The sequence below is a fragment of the Poecilia reticulata genome, linkage group LG21 (assembly GCF_000633615.1).
Source record: "Poecilia reticulata strain Guanapo linkage group LG21, Guppy_female_1.0+MT, whole genome shotgun sequence".
NCBI lineage: Eukaryota > Metazoa > Chordata > Actinopteri > Cyprinodontiformes > Poeciliidae > Poecilia > Poecilia reticulata.
The window spans coordinates 1890268-1905317 of record NC_024351.1 but is presented as its reverse complement, the minus strand read 5'-3'; the positions used below and the strand labels follow the sequence as shown (position 1 = coordinate 1905317).

The following is a 15050-nucleotide window of genomic DNA, read 5'->3' as shown; positions in this document are numbered from 1 at the left end:
AGAACCGCTCTCGAACCCATGACACGCCCCATTAGAACCGCTCTCGAACCCATGACACGCCCCATTAGAACCGCTCTCGAACCCATGACACTCCCCATTAGAACCGCTCTCGAACCCATGCAGCAGCGTTACCGTTGCAGGCGCAGGGCTCCAGCTTTTTGACCACCTGGCAGAAGGGAACACACTTTCCGCCACGGCATTCCCCGTTGTCCAGACACACCGTTCTATCCGGAGCGTTCTCCGGGGGAGGACACTCACTGCTGTTTCCTGTTGGCAAACAGAACTTTTTGTAATTTATGTATATGTTAAAATATTCTGAAAAAAAAATAAAAAATTTATACACATATATTTTTAAATAGTTTATATTTCAATTCGAAATATAGAGTGAAGTATTTTAAAAATAGATCCAGTTGGAAACTTTAAATGAATTCTTCCTTGTTTTGACTGTTAAAAGCAACAAGTGTCCAACAAAACATCTGTATTCCTATAGAAGAGGAAACCCTGAGTGCTGACCTGTGCAGTAGGAGTGGCCCTTGCAGGTGGCATCGATGGGCTCTTGGCAGACCTCGCCTCTCACCTGGAACCTGCAGTCTTTGCAGCAGGCGCTGTTCCTGTCACTGAACAAAGAAAGATGGCTGATCAGCCGTTCGGAGCGGCGTTGAACCCTCGACCTGGAGCGACTCAGACCTGCACTCTGCTCCGTCCTTCAGCCGGCAATCCTGGGTGCAGCAGCGGTCCGAGTTGAAGTGCAGCAACCCTGGGTCGCATTCCTCGCCTTGCTCCACCCGCGAGTTCCCGCACACGTTGACGTTCCTCTCCTTGAAGCAGGTCGCCGCTTTGGAGCGCAGCCGCTTCACGATGGACTGCTTGCTGCAGTTGGAGAAAAGCTGAAGGGGAAACGAACCGTCATGAAACTTTTTCTGGTTTACAATGGAAAAAACATGGCAACGCTTGCTAGCACCTTGTTGCATGATGGGATTGATGGATGGTTGCTTATATCATCCATCAATCCATGGTAGCATCGATCTCTTCTAGCATGGACTGTTGGATGGCTGCTAGCATATGTCTATCTATGTACCCTAGCATCCATCCATCCATGCTAGCATCTGTCCATCCATCTATAATATCTCGGCACCTTGTTGTTGACGTGGTCTCCGCTCACAGCGATGGGGTACATGACGTACTTCCCTCCCTGGTCCTCCCGTGGGGCGCAGTACGCCACGTTGTCCGGGTCATGCTCCGCTCCGAAGTTATGGCCCAGCTCGTGAGTCGTCACCAGGTCTGCTTCCTGTAGAGACAATCCATCAGTACAAAGCTACAAAACTGAAAAGAAACCCTCAGAAAGGGCTTCTGGACTTCACCTTGGTCAGGATCGTTTTCCCGTAGTTCTTGGTACTGGTGAGGCCCGTGTTCAGATAGATGGATCCATGTTTGTTTGCTGTCGAAACACAAGCTGAACAGCAGGTTCATAAACATTACAGCGATGCTGACGGTAACCGTGACAATCTGCTGAGGAAACTTTGGCGCTTACGCTTGGAGCAGAGCCCTCCAGGAAAGTCTGGTTTGTTTGGCGCCACGTAGGCCAGGCCCAGGGTCCCCTCGTCGAAGTCCTGGTAGGTGAAGAGGTGGGCCAGGCAGACGTTGGAGGCATTCTCTGCAATGTCCACACTGAACTGCTGCAGGAGGTCAGACAGGAAATGGTCAACTCCAAAAAGAGTCAAACGCTGAAGGCTTAAATCCAGAGAGGAGCAAATGGGCTCAGAGCTGCGGCTAAATCGTTATTCTGATCAGGATGCTCTATTTATTTACACTCATTAAAACAGAGCATGTAAGCACTWCCATCCATGCTAACATCCATCCATCCAGCCATGTTAGCTTATTAAGCTACAAGTTCCGCTCAACATGGAGGACAAACAGCAGCCCGTTTCTCCCCTTCGCCTGCTGATGTTCAGCGTTTCTTACCTCCAGCAGCTTCTTGACGTCCCAGACGTCTTTTCCTGCCACTGGACTGCCCCTCATGTTGAAGTGACTTTCTCCAGGACCGACCTCAGTGGGAGACTTCTGAATGATAATCTGGCAGCAGAAACACAACATCTTCACACTTCGTCTTCACTGCAGCGACCAGCGGCAGCGGTCTCCTCCTCACCTGCTGGATCTGAACTCCGTAACCGCTGAACTCTTCGTCCCATGACGTGTTTCTGTAGATGTCGTCAACGCGGTCGATGAGCTCGATCTGCATAGAGAGGGATTTAGAGGTCAGATCACTAGAAGTGGGGAAAAGAAGCAACATGGAGGCTGTGAGCTAACCAGGTAGTTGATGGTGGTGCTCTCCTCCTCTCGGCCCATGTATCGGTAGAAGCGATGGTCTGCGACCAGCAGCATTGGACACGTGTTCTTCTTATGGTCGGTGACCTGGCGTTTCCCTCTGAACACCGACTCTGAGCAGACGAGATGGACAAATGGTGGGTTGTTTTACAAAAGAAATGTAATAATAACGTAATTTTTACTGTTTTTGGTCAGATTTCTGGAGTCTTTCCAGAGATTAATTTGGTTCTTTAAACAGGATTTAGTTGAGAAAGAAAAAAAGAGATGTTTTGAAAGGACATAAGTTTGAGAAATTTGTTGCTAATAGATTGGAATAATTATCCAGCATAAAACTACAACAAATTTTCCCAACGTGAAAATGTTGGAAAAAAATAGAATGTAGTAAAAATCTGTCAATGGAAGATAAACTGCTGTATTTTTTAGAATATAAGCCGCTACTTTTTCCCACACTTTGAAACATGCGGCTTATGTATGTACGTTTCCAGTTTTTTAAAAAACTTTGTGGGTGTGGCTTATAGTGAGGTACACCCACAGAGTCCGGTATAAATGAGTCAAAACGAGGGGGAGAAAATAGAGTGGTCCAACAACAGAACCTTGTGGTACTCCTTTACTGATTGGGTAGTCAAAAGAAATGGAGCGAGAAAACTGTGCTAAAAGAAGCATAAAGGCCAAGAGAACAATTTCACAGATACTTCATCATTCTGTAAAATCATGGCTGAATTTATGCAAATGGAGGTGATTTTGGAATATATTTACAAATATTTAATTGGAGATTGACCAGAAATGTATCTTTTCATTTTATTTTTCTTAAAAATCATCATACATCAACGAGAGAAAATGAAATAGTTGAACATCCTAAAACAGAAACTCTCGGTCCGACTTGTTTTGACGTTCTACCAACCTTCTTCATCGCCCTTCGTCGCCATCCTGACCCCCTCCGGTAGAAGGTGAGCGGATTCGGACGCCACGTATCCGCAGACTGAGGGCTGCTGCAGCCGGCTGATGTTCCTGATGTCCTCCGACCGGTAGATCAGGAGGCGGCCATCGGGGGGCGCTGACGTGAACCGCCACAGAGGCTAGAGAGGAATGAGACATTTTAAAGTGACTCCATGTTGATTCACTAGGAATCGAGTTTCTTTGCTCTTTACCTCGATGTTGTACTCCGCCTCGTCCGTCAGGATGTGAGCTGAGAACTCGTGGTCGTCGATATGAGCCTGAACACGAGAGTTTTCCTCCCCTGGAAGAGAGAAAACACAAATATAAAGCAACTCCCTGCTCATTCTTATCATAGTCGACCAAACATTCATCTAAAGCCTCATTTTCTAAATTCTTTGCCTGGTTTTCAGGGACGTCTGATCCGTCAAGACTTCTCCAAGGATTCTCATAAACCCAGCAGTTTTTAAAGGACTGAGGTGAATCTGACTCTGAAACCCTGAAGAACACCTTACCGATGACGTGTCCGGTGAAGTAGTTGTGTCTGTTGACCGGGAAGCTTCGTCTCTGTCCATCCTCGTCCTCAACAATGGCCTTGAAATCCTCCGTAAAGATCTCGTTGTTGGTTCTCAGGTAAAGCCTGAAGTTCCTGGAATCAGCAGGAAGAAGGAAAGGGGGAGTTTATATTTTGGACGATCAGCTCAGAGGAATAGGTGAAGTTTTGGGGTCCAACCTCTGCAGGGCGTTGAAGCTCAGCAGCTTCTCCACGTGTGCCTCGGTTTGGACGTCCCGGCGGCGGACGGAGTGGGTCTGCAGGCTGGAGAATGGAAGAACGTCGAAGTTGTCCAGCATGGACCGCAGAGGTTCTGCAGAGGAAGGACAAAACAAAATGTTTAAAACCAACTAATGGGTCAGGTCCAGGGAAAACACTGATTAATATCTAATTGACAACAAAAACACACAAGTAATAAAAAATGTTGTTTTGTATAATTTGATAAATTTGGCCACTGAGGTGCTAAAACTAATTCTAGATTGGTCAGACAACTTTCACTCAGGCCTCTGAGCAAAAACCAGAAGTTTGGTGAAAATGGGTTAAAATATTATTTAGAATTATTTTTTTCCACAAATAGAAAAATGAAGCTACATTAAAATTTTAAAAACGTCTTTAACTCTTCTTAGGTGGTATTTCTGAGGTACTACATGATATTATGAAAATTATATCTATAAATCAGCCTTGAGGCAGTGGTCTTAGTAATATCTGGACTCAAAATAAACTGATTTATTTGTTAGTTCAAGTTTTTCTGGCCCCCAGATCAATGGCCACCATTATGAACTTTTCTGGAATCGCCTCTGTCTCCCTGAATTAACTTCAGTCAGGAGGTTTTCATATAAACCTCCATGTTTGGAGAACTTACCAAACTCCCGCTGCTGTTTATCTTCGGGTGGAGACACAGCAGCCTCTGTTCTGGAGAGAAAAACTGCAAAAAGTGTCAAAACAGCGAAGTTCGCTCCCATGTTGGACAGATTGACTGGTGGATGATCAGCAGCGGGACGGACTCAACGGAGGGAAAGGTCCCGAAAGGTCAGCCGCTGACCTCCGACTTTAAACACATTTTCTCTTAGAAACTAAAATATCCGCATCCAGATCGGATGAAGTCATTGTTTGTTACAGAAAGGCGCAGGGAAAACGACTCCAACTCCGCAGAACCAGGAAGACCGAGAGCCGATAAGGAAAGCTGGCGAGAAGCAAGGAGGCGGGGCGGAAGTAGGCTTCAGCCTGGCGGCTTCAAAATAAAAGCATGAAATCAACAGCAGTAATGGAAGCCACACTGAATCAACATTTAGGATGATTAAAAGCAAGAAGCTGAAGCTAGGACCTGTTTAAATTTAACTTAGTAAGTAACTATAATAACTTTAATATGCAAAGTCTTGAGTAATGCTTTGCGGACACCAAAACGAATTCATCAGAGTGGCTACAAACAACGGGGAAAAGAAGAAAATCACATTTTTAAAGTCTCTGTTTAACATATTTGCGCTCAGTTGGGTACATTACACAAAAAAAGTTTGACCCATTCAGTTTAGTAGCTTTTTTCATGTCTGAATGTTGGAATAGGTCAGTAATGTGAAGAGAGAAAAGAAATCCTCTGAAAACGGGTGAAAAAGTGGCTAAAGAGCTTGTAATTGTCACAAAGTTTCAGCCTTTCACCAGTAGGCTACTTGTTGAATTTATTTAATCTTTATTTTTTTTAGATCTATAAAATTTAACCACTTAAAATCAGCTGCATAATGTAATTTTCATGGCTTTTGAGCTAATTTAATGGAACATCTTGAACCTCAAATAAACATTTTTATTTGATTTTTTATGTTTTGCGAAGCATCGTGTTTTATCTAACAACATTCAACTAGATACAAAAACAAGGTTTAATTAGGGATTAAATAAGACAAGTCAACAGAAATAAATCTTATTTTCTTCATACGGTTGGAAATTGTTTCAGAAATGCATTTATTTTGAAAGGCCGCGGGGTTTTTTTTGTTCGTGCGCACGTGAACTTGACGGTCTGATGAGGCGCTCGCGCTGTGCGTTTGCTCGTGAAATCTGAACCCGTTCATGGTGGCTGKGATTTAATCAAAAATAAATAAATAAAACATTAAAAACTGAAACAAAACAACAATAAACACGCATTTTAAACAAAAGGAACTCATGTCGTGACGTTATGTAAGAGAATGTAGCGGAAACATCTGGCGGCTCTATTTATAATCTCTGATCTCACCCAAATCCGCTTTTAGATTGAGGAAGCAAAAAAATCTCATAAACTTGAGCAAAGAAAGCATCACAGACATTAACACGCTGATAAACACATTAAAATGCAACATTATAAAAGCAGACTTGTGTGTAAAATTTCTGGGAGTATAACTTTGTGAAAACTCCAAGGTTTTCACGAAATTTACACGTCTTAAGAGAACGTTCTTGTGCGTTCGTTCAGTTTGACGGGTTTCGGATCGTAAAAGTTTCAAAAGTTACGAAAGTCCCAAAGTTAATTTGACCGGTTGGGTGTTGTAGTTCGCGGATCGGACTGCTGGTGGCAGCAGTGCAACTTCCAGCCTGAAAGAAAACAAGAAGAAGAAATCCGAACTACTCTTATGCTGCACATGATAGAGCGACTGCGGACGTCAAAAGCCGATAAAATCAATGCGTAACCGATAAATTTTAACCTTAACCATGGATGAAGAGGATACGGTAAGCACTGATCAGTAATTAAATATTTTTTGTGTAAATGTCACTCAGAAAACGTAAATGTTGGTGTTAGCTAGTTGATTTGCGCCAAACTCCGTTAAGAAAACCTGTGTTTTTTCTATTATCTTCTGATTAACAAACTAATTTACATTCTATAGAGATTTTATTTACTGATCCTGGATATAAAGCATTTTTTTAAATAATCGGTGAACATAGATTTTAACTATTAACTTTCAGCAAACTTAAAAAAACATATATGTTCAAATATTATGGTTCGACTATATCATTATACTGCTTTAAAAATTATTGCCATAAAATTCTGTATTGTTTTCTATGAAACATTTTCCAACATTTATTTAGTTATTTTAAACTTTCTTTCAGCTTGTCTTTGTTTTTAAGAGTTAAATTAATGTTAGCTAGTCGATTTGCATCGAACTCCGTAAACAAAACCTGTTTTTTAATCATGTTTTCTGATTAACAAACTCTGAAACGTGCTATAAATATATTTTAATTACTGATCCTGATAAGACAGCATCTTATTTAATAATCGGCGAATATAGTTTTTAACTGCTAACTTCCAGCTGTCTGCAAAACTGTATTATTCAAATAAGGATCAAACTGTTTTTGGGATTTTAACCAGCTGATTTTATCTCAGCAAAAGGAAAGATTTATTTATATTATCACTTTATTCTTTTAAGCATGAGTAAATAGAAGCTGTTATGTTTTGTTTGTTTGTTAGACTTTTTGTTTTCTTGCTTGGCTCGTTTTTAATGCATAAAAATCAGATCCCACTGAGACTCAGCCAGGTGCGTCACCTTTACCTGTCCTCCTGTGTTTCCTCTGGTTCAGGACGGATTCAAGGAGCCCTGCAATCAGTGTGCAGCCGTGGACTGGGGCATCTCAGACGAGGGCCGCTTCTACTGCAGGTCCTGCCACAATGTCATCGAGGTAACTCCCCAACAGATCTTTATCTGACAGAGTTTGACTTTTAACAATGATTGGGGCCAAAACAGATGGAACAAAAAGGGAGTAAATTTCTGAAACAAAGAGAAAAAACTCAGAAATGTGAAAAAACAAGGACTTCACTGAGTTTCCAGAGCAAAAATATGTAGCCTGTTTAAACCCAAAACATTTCCAAAAGTGGAAAATTGTTAATTTAAAAGACTTTTCTAACTCTAATTCCAAAAGTTGAACATGTTTGATTTCTTTTTTTTGTGTTCTTTTCTAGATTTTTTTTCAGGTTTTGTTTGTTTTTTTTGTGTTTTTTTTAGCAAATTTTGGACTTTTCAAACTCACACATTTTCTTGTTTTGTTCCTTGAAAATGTTTGATATTGATCTAAAAAAAAAATTTAAGTCTTTTGGCAGAAAATGGTTCTTAATTTTCTTCCATTTACAAACAATCTCCCTAAGACTCTTTTCTACAATTAGATCCACTCAAATAGAGCTTGTGCTCCCTGCAGTACCACCAACCGTCCTGCAGGTGTCACTGTTGTGCATTCAACGTGTCTCCTGTATAAGTGGTGATTTTTGTTTGTTTGTTTGTTTTTGGTGTTTTATCCAAATGTCCTCAGAGAACCAGAGAGGTGGTGGACATGTCGTTCACTTCCAACTCCAACAGAGTTTCCCGGATCTGCAATAAATCCAGAACCAGGAAGGCGGGTCGGTTTTAACCTCCTGTTTGTTTTTCACATATCAAACTTTTTTTTATTTAAGAGTTTTAACTTAAAAAATTCCCAGAAATTTTAAGTTTGGTGTCAAAACTTAACTTTTAACACCTGAATAATTAAGTATCTAAACGTCTTTTGACACTGTTTTCTGGAATGTTCATATTAGCAGATGTTTTAATAATTTGTTGTTCCTCAGAGCGCGGTTACGTCTGGATGCTGTGCGAAGGTTTCCAGTTCATCCTGCAGAACCAGGCCGACGCTCTCCTCAGATTGGGAGTCGCTCCTCAGTTTAAGGTCCGCTCCCGTCATTCCCATTGATCCGTTATCAGCAGATGAAACCCGTTTTGTTAGTTTGACGCTTTCGGTTTCAGGACGACGTTCTGTGCCAGATGTGGAGACTTTATCTGCAGAAGAGCCAGCAGGGATACACCAGAAACCCAGTCAGGAATTTAAGGTTCCGAGGGGTCAGTTTCCTTTTGTTCATCACTGTTATAGCTTTGTTTTTTGTTTGTTTCATTAAATATGATTAATGTTTTCAGGTTTCTGTCATTTTTACCCATTTCATGTATTTGTTTTGGCTGTTTTTTGACACTTTCATCTACATTTTGGTCATTTTAAAAGTATTTTTATTTTAGAGAAAATACTTTTTTTCTTATTAATGTTCACTCTATTCTGGGAAGATTTTAATAGATTTTATTTCTGTAATTTTTAGCTCATGTGTTTACAGAGAATTTTCTTTTTTAGGTAATTTCTGATCATTTTAGTTAATTTACTTTTTTTTTAGTAATGCTTAAAAATATTTTGTATTTTTGATAATATTTTAAAAATATTTGCTCTGTAAATATTTTTTGCCGTTTCAATTTTTCTATAATTTTAACAAAGTTTAAAGTCTTTTTCTTAGGTTATTATAAAGTGTCGGGGCTAAAATCAAAATATCCGCATTTTAATTGTGATTTTGCTTCTTAAACTAATTTTACTCTTTGTAAAAATGCTGAAATGAGTCATAAGTTAATTCCTCCATGTTTTCCCATCAGGCAGCGTTGGACTCGGACACTGACTTGGACAGCGCCGCGGAATCGGTTCTGTCTGATAATTTCACCGACTCCGGGTCGGTTCTGTGCAGCTCCGCTGGCTCTAATGCAGGTGCTAAAAAAGAAACGTACAATCAATCAATCCATGGTGAATTTGGTGAAATATAAATTTTTTTTTAGATTGTTCCAATTGGTTGAAATGTTCCTTTGACCCTCAGGGAGCTCCAGTGATTGGCTGGGATCGGACTACAGCGGCGCCGGCACCTCGTCGTCGTGGAAACGGAGCCGCAGCCTGATGACCATGAAGAAGACTCTGGCTCTGATCCACCTGGCTCTGGTCTGGAGCCGCGAAGCTCTGACGCTTAGCGACCTGCTCAGGTAGCAAAACACACCTGGATGGTCATGTTTTCACTTTTTAAAACCTTTAAAAGACTTAAATATGTTCTAGAGGGACAAAAAGGTGAGAACATTTTCACCAAAAAACCTGGGAAGGGTTTGGAAAGTCAAACGTTTGCTAGAAAACTAAAGAAATAATTCAGTTAATCTCAAAAATATTCTGGAAAAACTTGGATATTTTTGCTAAATGCCCATTTAATTTTCATTTCATGTTTTTATTTAATTCATTCCACAATAAACAAGAGTAGTTTATTGAACAACTAAAAGAAATCATGAAATAAAAAACAAAACATCAACTAATTCAACGCCATGTCGCTTCATCATAATAATTTTCAATTATCTTTTAAGAGCAGAAGGAGATTGAGATTGTTTTATCTCACTATCGAGATAATTCCATAAACCGACGCCTTTCAGTGAAATGCAGGTTTTTGTTGTCACTGTTCTCGATCTAAATTACTTAGAAAAGTTTATTCAGTTCCTTTCAAGCTGTATTTGTTTTCTCCCTTTACAAATCAGTATGAATATTGTTTGGTAAAACTTTTTTATGCGCTTTGTACATACATTTTCAAATATAGTGCTCTAATTTAGCAGATTATAGTTTAGTATTGAGGAACGGAGTTCCCCAAGGCTCTGGATTCGGCCCATTATTTTCACGTGTGTTGAAGTTAAACCAGGCGGTAAAGGCCGGCGGCTTCCAGTCAAACCAAAAAAACATTTCTATTTTCAGTTTTATTTCTAATCCTTTAAACTTTAGCTGCCCCTAAGCCTCCGTCTGTGGTTTCAGGCTGGTAAAAGAAGGTCACGTCCCGTATGTGACGGCATACGAGGACCTTCCAGAAGAGATGAAGCTGTGTGGTCCGGATGCTCTTCTTTTCCATGTTGAGGTTGGTCATTGTGCTAAAAGGAACTACCGTAATTTTTCACTGTGTTTGGCTCATGTTAGCATTAGCATGCTAACGCTGTCCAAATTGAAATGCTAATTCTGATTTTAGCATGCTAATTTTAATATGCTACAGCTAATTTTACACGCTAATTCTGATTTTAACAAGCTAATGATAACATGTCCAGTTAATAATGATGATTTCCGATTTGTTCAAAAGCACTGTTGTAATAATTTACTGGACATTTAGGCTTTTGAACGGGTTTTTCTTGGCTTTAGCCTGTGAGTCTATGGAATAACTGAGTTTTATAACATTCATTTCCCTTTGGGATTAATAAAATATTTTTTAATTTTAACTTTAATGTGTCCTGAATCCATAAGCAAAGTGTTTGTTCTGTAGTCTAAACATTAAGCATCTTAAAAATGCTTTAATATTTCAACCTGCTGAGGAACGGCTCGGTTATTTGCAACCCCTGAATATAAATTCTTGCCTTTTGAAAGTTAGAGAACCAATGATCCAAACGTAGATAATAGGTTTTCCTTGTTTTTGACCCGTTTTATCTGCTAACGGTGGTTTTTGTTCCTGCAGGGTATCCCGTCTCACCGCTCGGTCCATAAAGAAGCGCAGGTTCTGGTCCAGTTCCTGCAGCTCCCTGCTTTTCCTCCGATCGTCCCAGAAGCATTGCTCCACCCGGCGCCGCTCAGCCTGCGCTACCTGACCGACGCTAACCTGCCCGGTAACCTGTTCGACCCAGTCAGTCCCTCAGACTGGTACCAGGACCGCTAACGACCCCCCCACCTCTGTATGTTCTGGTCCTCAGACGAGCTGCACAGGTGGGTCTGCGTCCTGTTGGACCGCGCAGGTATGGCCGATCAGAAGCGCCACACGTTGGACGGCGGGTCGCGTCTCGTCCTGCCGCGGTACGACCTGCAGGCCGCCGCCCTCATCATCGTCACCGTAAAGGTGATGTTTGGCCTGGACGATCGCACTGAGTGGTAACCTGACACACCTGAGCTGTTGCCATGGAGACCTCACAGTCTCTGCTGCACCTTTGTGACTTTTATTTGTGTTTCAGGGATTTATCGAACAAGGTTGATTCCCATGACGACAAAGGTTGGTCGTCCATGTTTCTGTTTTATCTTAAAGGTTTTATTTATCTACCAGGTGGTCCGTCCATCCGTCTATTTACCTGTTCATTCATTCATTCATCCAACTCATCGCACGTCCGTCCCATTGACCGTCCGTCCGTCCCATTGACCGTCCGTCCGTCCGTTCCATTGACCGTCCGTCCGTTCCATTGACCGTCCGTCCGTTCCATTGACCGTCTGTCCGTCCTATTGACCGTCCGTCCGTCCCATTGACCGTCCGTCCGTCCCATTGACTGTCCTCCCGTTGACTGTCTGTCCGTCCCATTGACTGTCCTCCCATTGACTGTCTGTCTGTCCCATTGACTGTCCTCCCATTGACTGTCTGTCCGTCCCATTGACTGTCCGTCCGTCCCATTGACTGTCTGTCCGTCCCATTGACTGTCCGTCCGTCCCATTGACTGTCCGTCCGTCCCATTGACCGTCTGTCCATCCTATTGACCGTGTGTCCGTCCCATTGACCGTCCGTCTCACATCTGAGACGGACTATCAATTGACATTGACCGAAAATGGGATGGACGGTTAATGTCCGTCCCATTGACCGTCAGTCTGTCCCATTGACCGTCTGTCCATCCCATTCTTCAATCTCTTGGTTCCACTGTCTTCCTGTCCTTTCATACATTCATCTGTCCGTCCACCTATCTAATTCATCTAATTGTTGTGGCATCAATAGATCCAGATTATTGTCCATCCAGTCCATTGTCTGTCTGTCCATTTGTCTTCTGTTGATCTATTTATTCCTACATTCATCATTCTGTCTTATCCATCTGTCTTCTGTCTTTTCCTCCTCTTCAGTCTTTTTTCTGTCTCAGTAAAATACTGGAAAATAGTAGAAAATGCATAATTTCCACCCGAACACGGTGCTAATATATTGTGCATCCCCAATGCATTGGGTTTTTGTGTTCTGCTTGGTTTCTGGTTCACAGCAGACCTGTTCAGCTTCAGGAAGTGGTACAAACTGGTTCAGGCTGCTTTGGGGGAGGCCCAGCAGAGGAGGGACCAGGACGCCGCCAGGTGAGACATCAGGGCCTCCAACCTTAAAGTTTATATGACTTCATTTGCTGAACAGCCGGTCATTTCTGTCTTTTTTTCACAGGAAACAGTGGAAAGGACAGAAACTGTTCTTCACGGACAAGCGGGACAGACTTTTAGTGACAAAAAAGAGAAGTAAGAATCCGAATGAGCATGAAAACAGTCAGGGTCACGACACACAGGGTGGGAAGGGTGGTTGGTTGATCAGTACAGCAGGAAACCTTTGATAGGTTCTGACCGGTGTCAGAGCTTCGTACGCAGCAGGTCCCACTCGTTTCCGGTGAGGGTTGGACTCCCCCAAAGTTACCGTTCATCACCGATTCTCCTCAAAACCTTGACCGTCCGTTCTTCCTCTCGTCCGTCCGTTGATCCCATCGTCCTTCTGTTCACTCCATTGTCCAACCATTCCTCCCATCATGTACCCATTCATCCCATTGTCTGTCCTTTCACTCAATCTGTTCATCCTCTCATTCATCCGTTCATCCTCTCATTCATCCGTTCATACTCTCATCTGTCCATTCATCCCATTGTTTGTCAAAGTCCAGACCTACAGCTTTCTGAAGTAAGTTTTGAGAGAGCGGTGCAGAAAAGATTGCCAACAAACCTGATCCATCTCAGTTTTGGCTTCGTTAGTGAACCGGAGACGAACCCGATTGAAGTCGGCTGAGTTTTGTGGACCCATCCATCTGCAGGGATTTATTGGGATTTGGGAAACATACTAAGAGACGCTGTCGTTTCTTCAGGAATCTCGGAGAACGTCCAGATGTGTTTAAAGAGGCTGTCTTCTTTTCCGGCGGTTGCCCATCACGTCAGTCCCTCCAGCTTCCAGTTCTGCTGGGGCGACGAGGACGGATCAGACGGGCCCAGTCTGCACCACACCAAGTTGGATGGAATCATCTCCCTGAGTAACGGATTCATGACTCCCTTGAACCTCAACTACTGGCATCCGCCGCTGCGACCCTGCAACCCCCGGTGAGTCTACGCTCAGCCAGCGACTCGTTAACGAGGCGTCCTGTTATGAACCCAGACGTGTTCGTCTGCTCTGCAGGTCGTGCACCAGTCATTACCCCAGCATGGAGCCCACGCTGCCGCGCTCCTTCGTCTGGCTGCTGCAGCTCTTCTCCTTCATGCTGGACGTGGAGGCCTGGTATCTGTTCGACGAGGTGCAGGAGGTGGAGAGGCGCGTCTTTGGCATCAAAACACCGCAGATCGGACAACAACTCGAGACCAGGAAGTGGCTCAGGACTGAGAAAACAAACGCAACTCAAACTGGAGATCCAGTAAAGAAACCCAGAGCCTCCAAGAGAAGGAAGAAATAAAATAAACGTTTGATTTTGCTGCTGAAATATTCCACCAGAACTGATGAAGAAAAGTAGGAAAAATGTTGAGAAGTTTCATTCATCTGTTTATTTTCTTATCAATATTTATATTTTACGGAAAATACATGAATTACTTGACATTTAACGGAGCCCTGCTGACTGTAGTAGTAATTTTACTTGTTTGCTTCGTCTGCTTTGTCTGGAAACAAAGAAACGGCGGAGAGCTGCAGTGGCAGACGAACGGCCAGCAGGTGGAGACAAACTGCAGCAAAAACGAGGATTTCTCATTCTGGAAGTCAGTTTTTCCGTTTCTCTGCTGCCAGAATCAAATCAAACACTTCCATTGATTTGAGTTTACTTCCTCTGGACATAAATATGTGGCTTTTGTCTGTTTCTGCTGGTGAATACAGAAAAGTTCTCAAGCGGCAGACTCGTCCAGTTGGGCTGTGTTCTGCTGTTGCCATGGAGATATGAAAACAAGCAGCCCATTGGTCAATCGATTGGCGCTGCGTTCACTTACTGTAGGCTGAAACTTGGCCACTTTCATTACGTGTTAAAATGAACCAGATTTAAGTTTAAATCAGGAGTTTTACTTGGACGGCGGCTCTTTTTTTTAAATCCTCCATCTTTTTCAGATGAATATTTCTGGTTAAGCCTAAAAATTTAACATAAAATGTTATTTAAAAAGCAACAGACAACTTAAAACCAGTTTGTTTTGGTGTTCCAAAATAAAACTTGGTTATTAAATTGGAGATTTTTCCAACAGTTTCACAGGTAGAACATATTTTTAAATCCAGTGCAGTGACTGTAATGAGAGCTTTTAGCTAAAACTTTTTATTTTTTTTAGATTTTTAAAGGTCATATTGATGCAGAGAGCAAGAAGCCATGTTAGAAAATAGAAAAAAGAAAAATATGAAATATATAAGCAGATACTCTGGTTTTCTTTTACACTATTTTTTTTTTTACCTACATATAGAAAAACTTTGTTGCATGATAATGAAGTTGACAGAAAACATTTAACTGAACTGAAACCTTTAACAGTTTATTATTGAAACTGGTTAATAAAAAGTTTTCTGTCCAAGAAA

The 15050-nt window shown here is 42.1% G+C and overlaps 2 protein-coding genes across 4 annotated transcripts in view; one reads left to right on the top strand and one right to left on the bottom strand.

The window, feature by feature from the left end:
* adam17b (ADAM metallopeptidase domain 17b) overlaps positions 1–5021 on the bottom strand; it is a 9029-nt gene extending 4008 nt beyond the window's left edge. Inside the window, exons 1-14 of one of the 2 annotated variants that reach the window (XM_008397120.2) lie at positions 4674–5021; positions 3992–4124; positions 3774–3907; positions 3474–3562; positions 3227–3401; positions 2308–2438; positions 2147–2233; positions 1963–2073; positions 1532–1676; positions 1362–1453; positions 1136–1288; positions 688–887; positions 514–617; positions 133–267 (exon numbers count right to left, since the gene is read on the bottom strand). In XM_008397120.2, the coding sequence (XP_008395342.1) occupies positions 133–267; positions 514–617; positions 688–887; positions 1136–1288; positions 1362–1453; positions 1532–1676; positions 1963–2073; positions 2147–2233; positions 2308–2438; positions 3227–3401; positions 3474–3562; positions 3774–3907; positions 3992–4124; positions 4674–4773 (1789 nt within the window). In that variant the 5' untranslated portion in view covers positions 4774–5021. The remainder of the gene's footprint in view (positions 1–132; positions 268–513; positions 618–687; positions 888–1135; positions 1289–1361; positions 1454–1531; positions 1677–1962; positions 2074–2146; positions 2234–2307; positions 2439–3226; positions 3402–3473; positions 3563–3773; positions 3908–3991; positions 4125–4673) is intronic. The other variant, XM_008397117.2, reaches the window with a different exon arrangement.
* Positions 5022–6278: 1257 nt separating this feature from the next.
* Positions 6279–15050, top strand: taf1b (TATA box binding protein (Tbp)-associated factor, RNA polymerase I, B). 2 transcript variants are annotated; one of them, XM_017302053.1, is made up of 15 exons: positions 6279–6496; positions 7343–7441; positions 8066–8153; positions 8358–8455; positions 8533–8625; positions 9196–9304; positions 9411–9570; positions 10373–10472; positions 11058–11205; positions 11290–11464; positions 11545–11582; positions 12544–12628; positions 12711–12781; positions 13390–13618; positions 13695–15050. In XM_017302053.1, the coding sequence occupies exons 1-15, from the start codon at positions 6479–6481 to the stop codon at positions 13963–13965; spliced, it is 1782 nt and encodes a 593-aa protein (XP_017157542.1). In that variant the 5' UTR covers positions 6279–6478; the 3' UTR covers positions 13966–15050. The 2 variants fall into 2 exon arrangements, with proteins under 2 accessions (XP_017157542.1, XP_008395344.1); XM_008397122.2 differs by having other exon boundaries at positions 6281–6496; positions 12541–12628.